At 35.1% G+C, this 16,189-nt stretch overlaps 2 protein-coding genes across 3 annotated transcripts; both read left to right on the top strand.

Moving 5' to 3' along the window:
* The first annotated feature begins 949 nt into the window (after positions 1–949).
* On the top strand, positions 950–7,290 carry LOC123716524 (neuronal acetylcholine receptor subunit alpha-7). 2 transcript variants are annotated; one of them, XM_045672310.1, is made up of 11 exons: positions 950–1,028; positions 1,951–2,090; positions 2,634–2,678; positions 2,912–3,021; positions 3,462–3,642; positions 3,715–3,790; positions 3,917–4,111; positions 4,422–4,618; positions 4,845–5,056; positions 5,329–5,431; positions 5,508–7,290. In XM_045672310.1, exons 1-11 carry the CDS (start codon positions 950–952, stop codon positions 5,658–5,660), a joined length of 1,491 nt encoding a protein of 496 aa, XP_045528266.1. In that variant the 3' UTR covers positions 5,661–7,290. The 2 variants fall into 2 exon arrangements, with proteins under 2 accessions (XP_045528266.1, XP_045528265.1); XM_045672309.1 differs by having other exon boundaries at positions 4,845–5,089.
* Positions 7,291–8,624: 1,334 nt separating this feature from the next.
* On the top strand, positions 8,625–16,034 carry LOC123716532 (acetylcholine receptor subunit beta-like 1). The gene is made up of 9 exons (XM_045672320.1): positions 8,625–8,737; positions 10,345–10,481; positions 11,126–11,280; positions 11,446–11,536; positions 11,625–11,972; positions 12,610–12,803; positions 13,124–13,282; positions 13,665–13,926; positions 14,532–16,034. The coding sequence occupies exons 1-9, from the start codon at positions 8,677–8,679 to the stop codon at positions 14,694–14,696; spliced, it is 1,572 nt and encodes a 523-aa protein (XP_045528276.1). The 5' UTR covers positions 8,625–8,676; the 3' UTR covers positions 14,697–16,034.
* The last annotated feature ends 155 nt before the right edge of the window (positions 16,035–16,189 follow it).

Genomic DNA, 16,189 nt, shown 5'->3' with positions numbered 1-16,189 from the left:
ATTTGTATTATAACAAAATTATACTGCCACTATTAGGGATTGCAGAAATTCAAAATCTGACGCGAAATGTATAATTTTCTGAAGTCTTAGTGATGCTGGCTAGGATGCAGTATAGGGTGAGGCTTGCGGGGTGTGGGAAGAAGAGGGCAGGGGGTGACGGCAGTGCGGGCGGGAGACGGCCAGGCCGCGGCCCTCATTGATCGGGAGCCGCGCAGCATCCCCGCAGCCCGCATCCTCGACTCGACACTACCACAAATTCCTACACTCTAAATTTGAATTGTTAGAACTCAAAGTTTAAACACCCGATTGTTTCATATGCATACGGGTAAGTAAGCGCAGGCAAAGCTCCAAGACTACTCTGGATTTAGTTTTTGGATACTTCCTAAAATTATGAAAAGACAATACTATCACAATAATTATTTAGAATTTACATGAAACACAATGTATATCAAATTTCACATTAAACGCTGCATCCAAAACTCAAAAGCCTGGAACATAAAAATTACAAAGGCTCTGAAATTAGCATAATTAAAATGTTTGGAGAAGCGGTGTCGGTCGTTGCGTCGTGTCGCTGGTCGGGGTGGGCGGGCGGAGGGGCGGGCGGAGCGTCGCTCTTGAATGGGCGGCGGTGCGGCGGCGCAGCGCGGCCTTCCGAGCGCCAGTCCGCACACCGGCGGCTCCGCTGCCCCACGGTCGGCCGCATGCTCCACACAACAATGCTCAAAATCACAACATAACTGAACAGACCTAGCGGTGACGTTGCCGGCGATGCTCGAGAATCGGACGGCACGCGTGGCCGTCGGCGAGCGGTGCTAGATAGAGTTTGATTTATGAAAGCCATAGGAGAATTAACTTTAAGGTGATCGTACTAGCATCGGTATAAAGGCGCGTGTGCGGATGGCGCGGCGAGGCGGCGCGGCAGCGCGGCGCGCGGGCTCGCGGCGCTGACATGGCCGGCGGGGCGCGCCGCGCGCTGCCGGCGGCGCCCGGCGCCCTGCTGCTGCTGCTGGCGCTGCTCTGGCCACTGGGTGAGCTCATCATCACACTTCGTACCATGTACCATACACCCCGTAAACAACATACTACATCGGCACACATTTATTACTGTATCTTGAATAGTTCTAATAAGATATATTTCATTGATTGCAATAAGAGGACAAGCGGTAAAATACTTTTTACTAAGATTCAAATAACTGATCCGCTTAAGGTATACAACAAAAGTAGTACAATTAAATTCATGAAATGTATATACATATAATTACTTACCAACCTCAAGACTAGAATTATATAAGTCGATTTTACTTTCACAATGCAGATATAAAATAAATATACTTACATTAAAAACCATCAAATCAGTCATTTAATTTTCTATTCAGTATTATATTTTCTTATCATTTTTGATGAATACACGCTAGTCGGAAAGTAAAACCAAAAAATTACAACATTTCTTGCAATATGTTAGGATATACTCTACCTAAATCTTCAATATTTAATAAAAGACTTCGTTCAGCGTATATAGATTCGGCGAATACTTTGTTATATGAACCAAATGACATAATTGATTACAAGCGTAACATCTGCAATGCATTACTGCAATTATTTTAATACTGACCATACGTTATATAATGATGTAACCAAAAAAAAATTAACGTCGTCGTCCTGATACATTAAACTTTTTGAAAAACGCAAACGAAACGATATCCGCAACAGTAGCCAATTTATTCAATTATAATTCTCCAGTGTCACAGTCATTTCTCATCGTTCTTCAAATAAAAAATAATGGTCTCTATGTTTAGGTCATAGTCGTATTGGTTCGTATGTCACTACTTATAAGATCCACTGTCTTATATAATTTTGCCATCGCGACCGTTATATCCCTTAGATAGAATAATACTCGTCTCCTGTCTCCTAAACTCTTGTATCAAATATAATAACGGAATGATATTTAAGGGGTGTTCGGTGGATACCACGAAAAGCGGCTACTGCATCATCTGCTAGACCACTATAACGTGTTGGAGCGACCAGTCGTCAATGAAAGCGATCCTCTCCAACTGTCTTTTGGCCTCACACTCATGCAGATCATTGACGTGGTATGTATTTTACTTCTTCATAAAATTTAATGGGCTTTCTCGATATAAGCTACATTTTCCAACATGATTGATAAGTGATAACTGATTAGAACGAACACTGTCCTTAAGTTACTCTTAATTTGACTACAAGTAACAACATCGTCCAGGGTTCAAGAAGAGGAAAAATAAAACACATAATAATATGGCCCCAAATAAACATCATATTTTAGTAGATATTGTGAATATTTATTCTTTATGTTCAATAGGATTACTATTCTCGTATAATAAATTATATTGAAAACTTGACGACGGTGATTTACCTGAATTAAGTTATTATAAAGTAAGCCAGAAGTTATTATATTTTACAAGTGTGTGCACATTATCAAATCAATATATTGTATTTAATAATAATTGTACGAAATAGTAACTTTCGTAAACTTCATTTATGGTCAGAACAAACGTTAGTTTATTGCGTTAAAAACCTCGTAGTCAGTCATCCGTCACAAGGTGCAACTGCCATTAAAGAATATTATGCTAAGTTTTGTAATAACATTTTGTTTGCAGGATGAAAAAAACCAATTATTAATCACCAACATTTGGCTAAAACTCGTAAGTATTTTTTTAAAATAAACCCCATTTAAATGTACTAAATTTCATTAAAACGCATACGATTATCAAAGTAAATACGTATTTATAAGATCAGATTAAATCATTATTAAACTTGTAGATAAGATAACAATGAATTTTGGTGCTCATTTTAATCTGCATAAATCTGATAGAATATAAATTAAATATTAAATTATTCGATAATATAGACCATAACATATAGGATTTTTCAATAGGAATGGAATGATATGAACGTGAGGTGGAATACTTCTGATTTTGGAGGTGTCAAAGACTTAAGAGTTCCGCCACACAGATTATGGAAACCAGACGTCCTTATGTACAATAGGTATGGACCCTGTGCTAAATATATATATATATATTTGTAAATTATAGTAATTGCTAAATTATAGTAACACATTAAATAATTCCTTTATTTTTAATGATTAAACAAATAACTGTGATGTCTCTCTATGACCACCACCATTATACGTATTAGGACTGTTAACGGGCATCACAGTACGAAGGAGCGTACTAAAACTTACTCACAAAATCAAACTGTTGTGTGTGTTCACCCACCGCTAGGCAAACAATTTTTGTCTAATAATAATATGCTTGATAATACAACGACGAAGTTACTGCCACATATCATAGCAAACTTATAGGAAGTGAGAGAACGCACACCTCAGAAATAACAGCCTATCAATGCCGTGTATAACTCATACTTGACGTTACCTCCTAGAATCAACACATTTTCTAAGTATTTACACAAACCTTGTTTCAAAACAGTGCCGATGAAGGTTTCGACAGCACATATCCGACTAATGTAGTAGTACGAAACAATGGATCATGCCTCTACGTTCCGCCGGGTATTTTTAAGAGTACGTGTAAGATTGACATCACCTGGTTTCCTTTTGATGATCAGCGTTGCGAAATGAAGTTCGGGAGCTGGACGTACGATGGTTATCAAGTATGTACATTATTCAGCCAATTACATATTATATAAATTATGAATCAGAAATAAAACAATTATATATTTTAGTTGGATCTACAGCTACAAGACGAAGCGGGGGGTGATATCAGCAGTTTTGTTACAAACGGAGAGTGGGAACTTATAGGTGAGTTAAAACTGAAATTATGATAATTATTATTAATAGGTCAATAAATACGATTACACAATCCAGGTACCATAAGCTTTAGTAAATCTTAAAATTGTGTAATTATTCGATTAATATTTCTAACAGGGGTACCAGGCAAAAGAAATGAGATCTATTACAACTGCTGTCCGGAACCATACATCGATATAACCTTCGCTGTAGTTATACGGCGGAAAACGCTTTACTACTTTTTCAACTTAATTGTTCCGTGCGTGCTAATTGCCTCTATGGCTTTACTGGGTTTCACCTTACCACCTGACTCTGGAGAAAAGCTGTCATTAGGTATGTATTTTTTCCGGCAAATTAATTAACTAGTATCATTTGATACACATATGTAGTTTTGTCGTAACTAAGTACGCAAAATCACGGCACGTAATCGACACATATGATTATAATTAACATTTTTTCCGTCTTTTGTTTGAGGTTTTAAAGACCTTACGATTATCCAGATTAAAGAAGTAACCCGCCTTGTTCAGATCGAATACCGTAACCCGTAACGTAAATGTTTTTTTGTTATAATGACTGACTTTTCATTATTTTTTATATTTTATCCGTTCCGAGAAATAGTGAATTCACATACTTATCTACACAGGTGTGACAATTCTGTTGTCTCTCACCGTGTTTCTGAACATGGTAGCAGAGACAATGCCAGCCACGTCGGACGCGGTCCCACTTTTGGGCACCTACTTTAACTGCATCATGTTCATGGTGGCTTCTTCTGTGGTCTCTACTATACTTATATTGAACTACCATCACCGGCATGCCGACACGCACGAAATGAGCGATTGGGTTCGTTTCTTTAATTTTCTATATAGCTAGTGTATAATGTCTCCAAGGATTTTTTTCTAACGATTCTTTCTTTAATCTACCATTTATATTAATAGAAAAGTGATAAAGGCTCTAAAAAAATATATATATAAACTAATTAGTTGTCTCTTTAAACATTAGGGTTATACATTTCACAAAATTTTAATAACTTACACAGCATCGGTAAGAAAGTATTTTTTATAACCAGATTCGCTGCGTGTTCCTGTACTGGCTGCCGTGGATCTTGCGCATGTCTCGGCCGGGATCGGCAACCACACCGCCACCGGCCCGCGCTCCACCCCCGCCGGACCTGGAACTACGCGAGCGATCCTCTAAATCGCTCCTTGCTAACGTTCTCGACATCGATGACGACTTCCGGCACGCGCATGCGCAGCAGCCGCCCTGCTGCCGATACTACAGGTCCCTCGACGATCTACACGAACACTACTCGCCGTAAATAGAACGGTTTTTAAAACCCCAGCCTCGAACGTTCCGCAGTCACCCGGCCCTAACAGCTAAATTACATCAGAGATCATTAGAAATATCGTCTTCATTTCTTCTGCTCGGGTCTTGGGTCTTTTCTGTATCATTATCAGCATAAGTCCCGTAGTGCCCTACGTTCCTTCGACCAGTAGTTTTTTTTACTCTATATTCGTAACGAGTATCTGTTTTAAAAAGATTGCCTCTTTCAGGAGCGGAGAAGAAAACGGGGCAGGTCTTGCTGCACATAGCTGCTTCGGTGTCGACTATGAGCTCTCCCTCATACTTAAGGAGCTTCGAGTCATCACAGACCAGGTACATTTAATCTTATATTATTAGGAAGCGGTTTGGTCACGAATTACAGAATAATAACCTGAACGATTTGTTTAAGATGCGCAAAGACGACGAGGACGCGGACATTTCGCGCGACTGGAAATTTGCCGCCATGGTCGTGGACAGACTGTGCCTTATTATCTTTACCCTGTTCACAATCATCGCCACGCTAGCCGTGCTGCTGTCCGCACCGCACATCATGGTGTCGTAGCGACCCGCCCGCCTGCGTCTGCGCATGCGAAACGTTCTGTGATACCGCGAATATTTGTTAAGTTGTGATGTGCGAACCGGTGCGGGCGCCGATGCCGCGGCGTGGAAGTTGCCGCCGCCTGCGTTGCCACCCGCGCCTCTTTAGTCATAAGTAACCGCTGACTGCCATCCCCACGCATTAATACTGAAACTGCCTGTTCTTTCTTATTTTATTTCTTCGACGCCTATTCCTTACCCTTTTCATAAATACGGACATCTTGTGACGCATCAACTAAGTACATATGTTCTTCCGAGAAATCACCGTAAATAAACGATATTTCCCCAATCCAAAATCATGAATGGTTTTCTGACTAATCGACTGATTCGATTACGTGGCAGTAATTATCATATCTGGCGCGAAGCAGCGACCAGGCTTTTAGGATTCCACGCTAGTATAGTCGCCATTACAGGAGATCACAATTAGTGACTGTGATCGTAACGGAAAATTGTAGCACAAAAATGTCTTCCTTCATACCTTTTTACGATCTGTCACGTTAATGTATTACATTGTTAGAGATCCTTCTTGAAACTATGTACAGTTTAGTGATCGGGCAGACGATATCGGCCCAATTGTTTCTTTCTCGTTCGATTCCGTGAATCGTGGTTATGGTCCCTAACTTTATTTTCGGACATATTTGTGTCAGTAGCTAGTATAGAACTTTACAAACAATGTTGTTTCAATTGGTACAGGTTGTGATACGCCTCGTTGTGAACGGGATGATATTGTTATAAATAATAAAATATCCAAAGCTATAGCTTATTAAAACGCTCGTTAAAATTGTGTAGTTAATGAAATCATTATTTTATTAAAATCGTACTCGGTCTTTCGAAACAATGTTATACAATTACAATACATGATATCACGTTTGTACCTATGTAATTTTTTCGATACAATCGTAAGTAATGTTAAATTTTTGAAGTTTCGGTCAAAATATATATTATGTAAAGTTATAGCCATTTTTCCACGACGTCGAATCAAACTCCATTCAAATTGATTCATTATCCAAACGTTGGAACGCAATAATTGAACTTAATTATACCTTGGGATCATCTTGTGACGGTGCCTGATAATGGTGATAGACGTTTAGATGACTTCATAATCGCTATGACGTGCATATGTTATCCGTTTTCATGGACTCATTCCCTATCCATTTACCTGCCGTCATTCCCTTAAATGATTTGATTCATAAACGTGGAAAATATATATCCTTTCTGAAAAGGAAAACGTAACGTGTTGACAGGAGCTGCTCGGATACATAATCGTGCGATGTTGTACCCTCGCAGAGCTCCTCCTATGTTTTCCTGGTCTGAAACAAATGCTGCACAATTCATAGCCGTTCCTTTGGAAGTTGCGGAGCGAATATGAATAAATGCAGATGTTTTCCATCGTTCACTTGTTATTTTTGTTAACCAATGCGATCATCACAATTGTGTATCAAACTGTTCGGATCCGCGCATTATTTTGTTTACAAGAAAGCTGTCTTTGATAAAAAAGTAATGTGCGGTGTCTCGGCGGTATTGGGGCGACGTTCGTCTCCATAAATTGTTCAATTGTTAGGGTTAATACTCTGAATTGCACTTTGTTTATTAAATATAAACGAAATAAATTTAGATTGTTTTATTTAAGATTTTTTTCGCAAAGTTCTTCTATTTTCACGATATTATATTCTTCTAATAGCGGACATAATATAGGAACTGTAATATAATAAAGAATGCCGAAATGTTTAGCCATGACCTATATTCCTTAATCGCCTGGGAGCAGGCTCTGTAGCTGAAGACAATCGATGCGTTCCCTAGGGACAACAGCACATGCGCAGAGGTCCTCTTGGAAACACCAACGCAATACTGCAGATACTTTTCCCATCAAAAAATAAAAAAGCATTTGATAAGTGGCTAAGAAAAATGATTTAATCTTTATTGAAGGCTTAAGAAGAAAAAAAATTGCATTGCCTACGTTTATTATTAATTAATATTTTAGTATTACGTTGTTGTTTTACAATAACAGCACAATTGTATTTACTCACTTTCAAACATCAGAAAAAAGCTTCGAGATTCAATTCATACTGAGTTCAGCTTAGCTTTAGTTTGGGGAATATTATGAACGGATGAATATTCTTTTCTTTTCGGCTGAAAACATCATATAATTGTAAATCAAAATTAGGAGTGGCTGTTTAATAGAAATGTATGAGATATGCACACTTACCGTGTGGCATTAAGAAAGATGTAAGTAAGTAAATATAAAATGGTCCCAATAAGTATACGTAGTGTTTATGCAATAATTTAAAAAATATATATTTATCTCAAAAGTTATTAAACAGTACAATAAATATAAAAATATTATGTTTCTAATATTTAAATCCACGGAATTAATTTAAACATATAAAATTATAACTATACTAAACTTATTTACACTCAAACAAGAAATAATTTTGAATTACCCAATAAAAACACTAAAGTCATTATGATATATGTTGGCTTTTTACTGAATACATTTCATAATATTATGACAAAATACCATAGCATATAGTATATGTATAATGGCTTTTCGCCTTCCTCTCAAGTATCTGAATTAAATGAATTAATACGTCTATATAAAAGTAAAGAAACTAATTTAAGCTAAGCTTATAATCAATTAAATAAGGACGAAGACCAAGGAGATATAATTAAAAGCATGAATATGTGAAGGTTACTGTAGGAATATGTTTTTGATTCGTATTAACTAGCATCATTAGCTGTATAAAATTAACAGTCGTGGAAATTTAAATGCAAGTACAAATTATCAGCGTATAAGAAATCATCAGGTGATATTTGTTAAGTTATATTTCCATCTACCAGGCTTCGGATGTATTTTAACAAGCAGCCTCTTTAGGTTAGGAGATAAAGTAAGGTTGTTATACGGCGCAGGGCGTGCGAAGTGCGTGTCGGTAAAGGCGGCGATTCGCGACTCCGGCGTACGGCAGTGGCCGCCGCTCGCCGACATGACGGCTGCCTCGCGCGCCCCGCTACTCGTTTTAGCGTTGCTTACCGCACTATATACAGGTAAATACACACATTTATATCTACTATACTCATTAAACAATACATAATAAATATCCAAAAGCCCTTAACGCGTCGAAAACGACGACGACCACCTACAATTAAATCACTATGTTTTTTTTTATTAATTTGTCAAATTAATGCCAATAAATATATTGGTAAATAGAATATAATTAATATATTTAATCTTAATAAAAGAGGTGGAGAAAGAGTAAGAGGTTATGATGCTTTCAGTTTAAAATAGTAAGAATAAGTTACAACGTAATTAACTATTTCTTCCGAGTGCTTAAACCGATAATTACATCATAAACGGAATATAAACATAATTTTATACATATATAAAAGCTTACAAGTTGATCCATAGAGTTTATCTTGCGTTTTGCTCATTATTGATCTGCTCCCGTTGCAGCATCAAGAGGAACGAATGTTATGAAATTTTAATACAAATTTATTTCATCGGTATTTTAGTACAGATCTGTTTTCTACACTTTATTATAAGGTGTTACCTGGAAAAACCTCCATCAAATCAAAACACAATCAATAAACAGCTGTGTAGGTAATAAATTAATACAGACATATGTACATTTATATGTAAATTTTGTTAGGTAAAGCAAAATAAGCAGTGCATAGACAATAACGAACAGGTTAATACTCCTAAAAATCATGTGTATGTTATTAGCACGAATTTAATTGGCCTATGTAGTCTACACTTATATTTCGTTCCGTTTTATATTATAATTACTTAAATTAGTGCCTATGGACATCGTGATAATTTTCCAACTGCCTTCTTCATCTACCGCAAAGATAATCAAATCAAATATAAAAAGTCACAGTATAAGCCTTCGTGTAATAAAGAAGATTTCTTAATTTGAATGAGATCGATAGTTTGGACTCATTATTAATGTTTCTTTCGACAAGGTGTCGAATTATGTACTGGTTATGGATGATTCAACTGGTTTTGTAGAGCCACGTATGAAATTCTAAAATGACACCCCAGACTTATTCTTGTTTAGACTTAATTGGATTAAATTCAATATACAATGACTAGGTAACCACTAAGTAGGTGCTTAGAAAACTGGTCTTAACCTTTTATAAATATATACAGTTACATAGATTTAATAAAAATACGTAATTTATAGAGGGCAACAATCGTGTTTTGATATAGATTAATAAATTGTGCAAACAGTATCACTTTTTCATTGAATATATAAGGCAGGATTTATTATAATTATAACTGTAAATTATATTTCCTCCTTTTTACATAAAATTTATTATTTGCGTTATATTTATTTCGAAATGACAAGAAATGGTATGGTATGGTATAAACAATCTTGTAAGACGGTTAAAACTTATATTTAATGTGTATATTTTTCTACTTTACATGGAATTGGAATCTCCAATTTATCGCATATTTCCGATTACTTTTAAATGTAGTTACTACATAATTACAGTAATTTCAATGAAAAAATAGTTAAGTATCATGGCATCAAAGTCAGCTCAATTAACACTGATGTGTTTGGAAATTATATTATATTAATTATTCCGTTGTATAAAAGTAATCGGTATATATTTTTAGGATAATTATTTATACATTCGATAATTATTTACAGGATGGTGTTCAGAAGACGAGGAGAGGTTAGTCCGGGATCTATTCCGTGGCTACAACAAACTGATCCGACCAGTCCAGAACATGACACAAAAAGTGGACGTTCGGTTTGGCCTTGCCTTTGTTCAACTCATCAATGTTGTGAGTAAAAAATAAAAGCTTCCCACGTTGATCCCACGTTATTCAAGTTTTGATGTTTATGCAATTATGACGGAGCTTTAAGCACCAGGTTGTTGAAGTAAACAACTTTTTAGTACTTCTAGTCGTGCCTACCACCTGTGTGTTAAATGGGTCATTTGAAATGTTTCTTATAACTAGTAAAAAGTAAAACATGCAGTTTCTATGAATAAATGACCTCCGTTTAGCCAAATACAATAGTTAATATAAACATCGTTTAAATTTTAAGTTGTTTTAAATAAATCATAGTATTAGAATTATATAACAACTAATTATAAATACATATATTTTATTGGTTAAATTCGCGCGACATGACGTGCTATTGCATTAATGGTCACAGAGGTATAAAATAAAAAGGTTCTTATAATTTAAATTAGAGTATGTTCATATGTTGAGGCCTATGTCCTAGGACAAGCTGTTTAAAGAAAACCGGCTTGCCGATTAATTATTAGTACAAAATTTTAATTTTAATTTTAGTTTTTTTTTTGTATTTCACGTTTTTTTTTGTACTATGTGTGAAATACTACAGCAATAAAGGCTTTTATTATTATTATGTTCATATGTATAATATATGAGGTATTGGTTCATTCATGATAATATTTTCGTAGAACGAGAAAAACCAGATCATGAAATCGAATGTATGGCTTCGACTTGTGTGGATGGACTACCAATTAATGTGGGATGAGGCTGACTACGGTGGTATCGGAGTACTGCGACTGCCACCTGACAAAGTTTGGAAACCGGATATTGTGCTGTTTAACAAGTAAAAACATTTATAAAAGCTTTTACTTTTTTATACTATTTAAATATATGTATATACATATTATAATATTATATTATTTCTCGGGTAGTGATAGTCTACATTCATTTTTATTATCTGCATCAACGGACAGTGAGTGAAGAGACATTACATTACATTTTTTTATAGTGCCGACGGTAACTACGAAGTGCGCTACAAATCTAACGTCTTGATTTATCCTAATGGCGAGGTTCTATGGGTGCCTCCTGCCATCTATCAGGTGAGTTACGTAACATAATTCCCCTATCAGTAGTATTCTTTAATTAAAATGAGTTCTTTTATTGAAACGTTGCAATATGTTTTTTCAGAGTTCATGTACTATTGACGTTACATATTTCCCGTTCGATCAACAAACTTGTATTATGAAATTTGGTTCATGGACGTTCAATGGCGATCAAGTATCTTTAGCACTGTATAATAATAAAAACTTCGTCGATTTGTCTGATTACTGGAAATCAGGGACATGGGACATAATAGAAGTGCCCGCCTACTTAAATATTTACGAAGGCAACCATCCTACAGAGACCGACATTACCTTTTACATAATAATAAGAAGGAAGACGCTTTTTTACACTGTCAACTTGATATTGCCAACGGTATTAATTTCATTCCTTTGTGTGCTGGTATTTTATTTGCCCGCTGAAGCTGGTGAGAAGGTTAGTTATTTATTTTAATATATTTGTGGTTATGGTAAAAACCTCACCGAATTAAAACTCTTAGGATGACAATACAAGGATATGCTTCAGTTATATAAGTAAATAGGCATGGCACGATTTGTAATAATAGCCAAACAAGGCTTAAACGTCAATAGAAATATATTTTTGTATTTTATTATACATGTGTATACATTCTTATTTTTAAGCTTACGGCTGCATTTTACTGTCTGTAAGTGTTGTGGAGTTTTCAGTTAAAGGTTTTAAGAGAAGATATAGGCCTAGTTAGCCTACATTAGAATGCGACTGTGAATCGCTGTAGATATATTAATATTTAAGTTATATAGGTACATATTCCACGGTATTAAGTAATTTTTTGTTAGAAGAATATTTGACGGCTAGAAGACACAATGCTATATAATATGGTAGATATAGATTTTGGTATCAAAACTAAAAAGTAGTAAAATATGTATAGAATATATTCTATAGTTTGATTTATTTCTAGATGGAAGTTAACATTGACTAATCCGACTTTCATAACGCAAATACACCAAACCCATTATTCGTTACTGGCGATCACAGATGATCCATTTTGGACTTAAAATTGCACGTCACTTCAAAACAACTTACAAACTTACAGGTTACATTGGGTATAAGCATTCTGCTGTCGCTTGTGGTGTTCCTACTTCTGGTGTCAAAAATTCTACCACCAACGTCTTTAGTGTTGCCGCTTATTGCGAAGTACCTACTGTTCACATTCATCATGAATACTGTCAGTATTTTAGTCACAGTAATTATTATTAATTGGAATTTCCGAGGGCCGAGGACGCACAGGTAAACCTTTATGAATCATCATACTATCTAATGTATTTTAATAAGGTTGCCGAATCTATAGTTTGAAAAAAAAATTGTATTTTATTTCCCTGCTTCCTGAAAGCTGTAGGTATCAATAAGAAATTTAGTATTACATAATTGGTTACAAGAGAAGGTTTCATGAAAGAATCAGGCTATGGCTACGACTATGGATAAGACATATACGAGTATGTCAACTACAATCCACTAGTATTTAACGACTATACATAGGTAAAGTTCTAATTGCGTAAAAAATAAAAAGCAAAAACATTAATCCTGTCAATTAATCTTTTGCCTTGCAGAATGCCACTTTGGATTCGGAGCGTTTTTCTTAACTATTTACCAACGTTGTTAATAATGCGTCGTCCTCGTAAGACTCGTCTTCGGTGGATGATGGAAATGCCAGGAATGGGTGCCCCGCCCCATGCTGCTGCACCCCATGACTTGCCTAAACACATTAGGTAAAAAAATCGGAGGGATATATTGACGTCTGCTACTCGAAAGCAACGTTTGTGTGAATTGCTATATATATAATTCTCGCAAAGGCAATATTACCTATTAGCGTATAAAGAGCGTTTTATTAAACAACGATTCTGAAATAATTGTTTTAATAAAACAAAACATTTTTTTCGAATTTTCATAAGAATTAGTAAAATAAATGATAACTCTGCAGGGGTTGAGCTGAAGAACCTTTCGTAGAACAATTTTTTGCAGCTGATGACCCCATCTAACCGCTAGTTGCATTTGATCCATGACTTTTTGGCTATCCTGTATACATATTACTAGTATGGTTTAAATCCAATTCTATTTTTTTAACAATTATAACTCTTTGGTGATTTTCAGTGCTATCGGGTCTAAACAAAGCAAAATGGAAGCTATGGAACTTTCCGATTTGCATCATCCCAATTGCAAGATCAGTCGAGCAGCTGGTGGAGGAGAAGTCGGTGCTTTGGGAGGCTTAGGAGCACTTGGTGGTCTTGGACTAGGAGAAAGAAGAGAATCCGAAAGCTCTGATTCGCTACTATTGTCCCCCGAAGCCGCAAAAGCCACTGAAGCAGTGGAATTCATTGCAGAACATCTACGCAATGAAGATCTTTATATTCAGGTAATCAATCGTTAAAAGTGTTGGCCTAGTGGCTTCTGCGTGCGACTCTCATACGTGAGGTCGTAGGTTCGACCCGGCTGTGCACCGATGGACTTTCTTTCTATGTGCGCATTTAACATTCGCTCGAACGGTGAAAGAAAACATCATGAGAAAACTGGCTTGCCTTAGAACCAAAAAGTGCACGGCGTGCGTCAGACACAGAAGGCTGATCACCTACTTGCCTATTAGATTAACAAATGATTATGAAATAGATACAGAAATCTGAGGCCTAGACTTAAAAAGGTTGTGGCGCCATTGATTTAATCAATCGTTAAGGGTGCTTTTAAAATAACACTTTCCTCTATTGAATCATAATAGTGATAATATATACATATATTTAAGCCAGAGAATGTTCGAAGCAATTTGCCAAAATAGTTTCAGGCTCGCAAGTAAAAAGTTAAGCTATAAAGTTGCATTCTCAACTTCTAACCAATGTAAACAGATTACTTAACATTGAAGTCAATTATTAGAAATCTTTCATCCTCTTATCCAAGCAAATTATTACTTAAAAATTTCGAATTATATGAATATTAGTAAATTAGTTATCGTTTTAATTTGCATTACAGACCCGCGAAGACTGGAAGTATGTCGCAATGGTTATTGATAGGCTTCAACTCTACATATTTTTCTTAGTTACCACAGCTGGTACTGTCGGTATTCTAATGGATGCGCCACATATCTTCGAGTACGTTGATCAAGACCGCATTATTGAAATTTACAGAGGAAAGTAAATCATATGCTTCCAAAATCACATGAATTAATCCTTTAAAATTGTTATTTTTGATAATTTAAGCAAATTTTAAGAGCTTTAATTTTCGTATCGCTATAACCTAAAATAATAAAACAAAGGTATTATGTAGCCAAAGATGTAATGTATAGGTAATGTAGGCACCTTCTAAATAACTTTGAATAAGAGCTATACAGTGTCTTTAACATAATATTTGTTCTTTATTATGATTATCTTTTAGTAGCAATTTCATATGGGTTTAAGAAATAGTGAAGAAAAACTCGGAACATTGATCCAGAGAGATTACTTCTCACTAAATTATAAAACTCTATATAAGATATATTAATCAGTTAATTGTTATAGTATGTTATATTCAGTAATATATATTTATTAGCAAGTAGGGTATATCTAATTACCACATCCTAGTTATTTACATAGGTATAAATCGCTACTAATTGTACCTATAAGTATAGGTTTAGTACCTATCAAAGTTTATTGTATAATATATAATAACGTACACACGTAGATTAAAACGTAACAGATAGAATTATAAAAGGCTGTGTTCGTTTTATTAAAAATCAAAATATGAAATAAATTGACAACTTTGTGTAAATTTTTATATCGTCTAGAATATGATTAAGAAATACTAGTATTATAATTCATACTGATTCTGTGGTAGCGATCTTTTCGTACATAACAGTCTGTCAAAACCCGAAATTCTATTATCATTTGAAATACACGAAAAAAATTTTTGAAATTGGGGCGCTGATTGAAACACGGTTGATTTAAAGTCTGTTGTAAATAGTTTTTTTTAATCATCGTGTTGAAAATCGCTACTACTAATGTTTAAATAGATAACTACTAAATAATTACGCAAAAAAGTAAGATCAGAAAGTCATTTGCAAAATTTACATAATATTCAGTATTCAATAATTAAATCGAAGTAAGAATATTTCATTAATAGTGTGCTTTTTTACGTAGACATGTTACTTTAAAAACTTGTTGTATAGTGCCTAAGTTCATTTAATTGTCTTCCTTGTAGAAATTCTAATGTATTTAGCTGATTTTCGGTAACTTTGTCCTAGTTTATAACTATATCTTTAGGAATTTGGCTGTACTTGCCTGTTACCCTACATAATATGAATTTAGAAATATTACTACTTTATGAACAATTATGTATTACGTATAAGATTCTAAAACTAGAGTTTGCCTGTGTCCAATGTTTTTTATGGAATACCATCACGTGCCCCAAAGTCTATAATCCAAACTAGTCCAAAATATACAAGTGCATACATTATGTAGGTTTTTGACTAGCCAATTAGGCAATTAAAATAAACTATTAAAGTAACTTATCAATTGTTTTATTAAAAGTCTTATTAGGTATGTTCAATAACTTATATGAAAAATGTATATGTGTATAGAAATCAGTTTGAGACTTAGGCCCATATGTACTCGCTGGATTATATAAAAATACCAGGGCAATAATTATATGAATGC

The sequence above is a fragment of the Pieris brassicae genome, chromosome 11 (genome assembly GCF_905147105.1).
Source record: "Pieris brassicae chromosome 11, ilPieBrab1.1, whole genome shotgun sequence".
Classification (NCBI taxonomy): Eukaryota; Metazoa; Arthropoda; class Insecta; order Lepidoptera; family Pieridae; genus Pieris; species Pieris brassicae.
This window is presented reverse-complemented; position numbering and strand designations above follow the sequence as displayed.

Coding starts and splice junctions, on each gene's coding strand:
- LOC123716524 (XM_045672309.1), top strand. CDS start 950: ATGGCCGGCGGGGCGCGCCGCGCGCTGCCGGCGGCGCCCGGCGCCCTG. Junction 2,091..2,633: donor TCATGCAGATCATTGACGTG/GTATGTATTTTA, acceptor TTTTGTTTGCAG/GATGAAAAAAACCAATTATT. Junction 4,619..4,844: donor CGCACGAAATGAGCGATTGG/GTTCGTTTCTTT, acceptor TTTTATAACCAG/ATTCGCTGCGTGTTCCTGTA.
- LOC123716532 (XM_045672320.1), top strand. CDS start 8,677: ATGACGGCTGCCTCGCGCGCCCCGCTACTCGTTTTAGCGTTGCTTACC. Junction 13,283..13,664: donor GACTTGCCTAAACACATTAG/GTAAAAAAATCG, acceptor GGTGATTTTCAG/TGCTATCGGGTCTAAACAAA. Junction 13,927..14,531: donor ATGAAGATCTTTATATTCAG/GTAATCAATCGT, acceptor TTTGCATTACAG/ACCCGCGAAGACTGGAAGTA.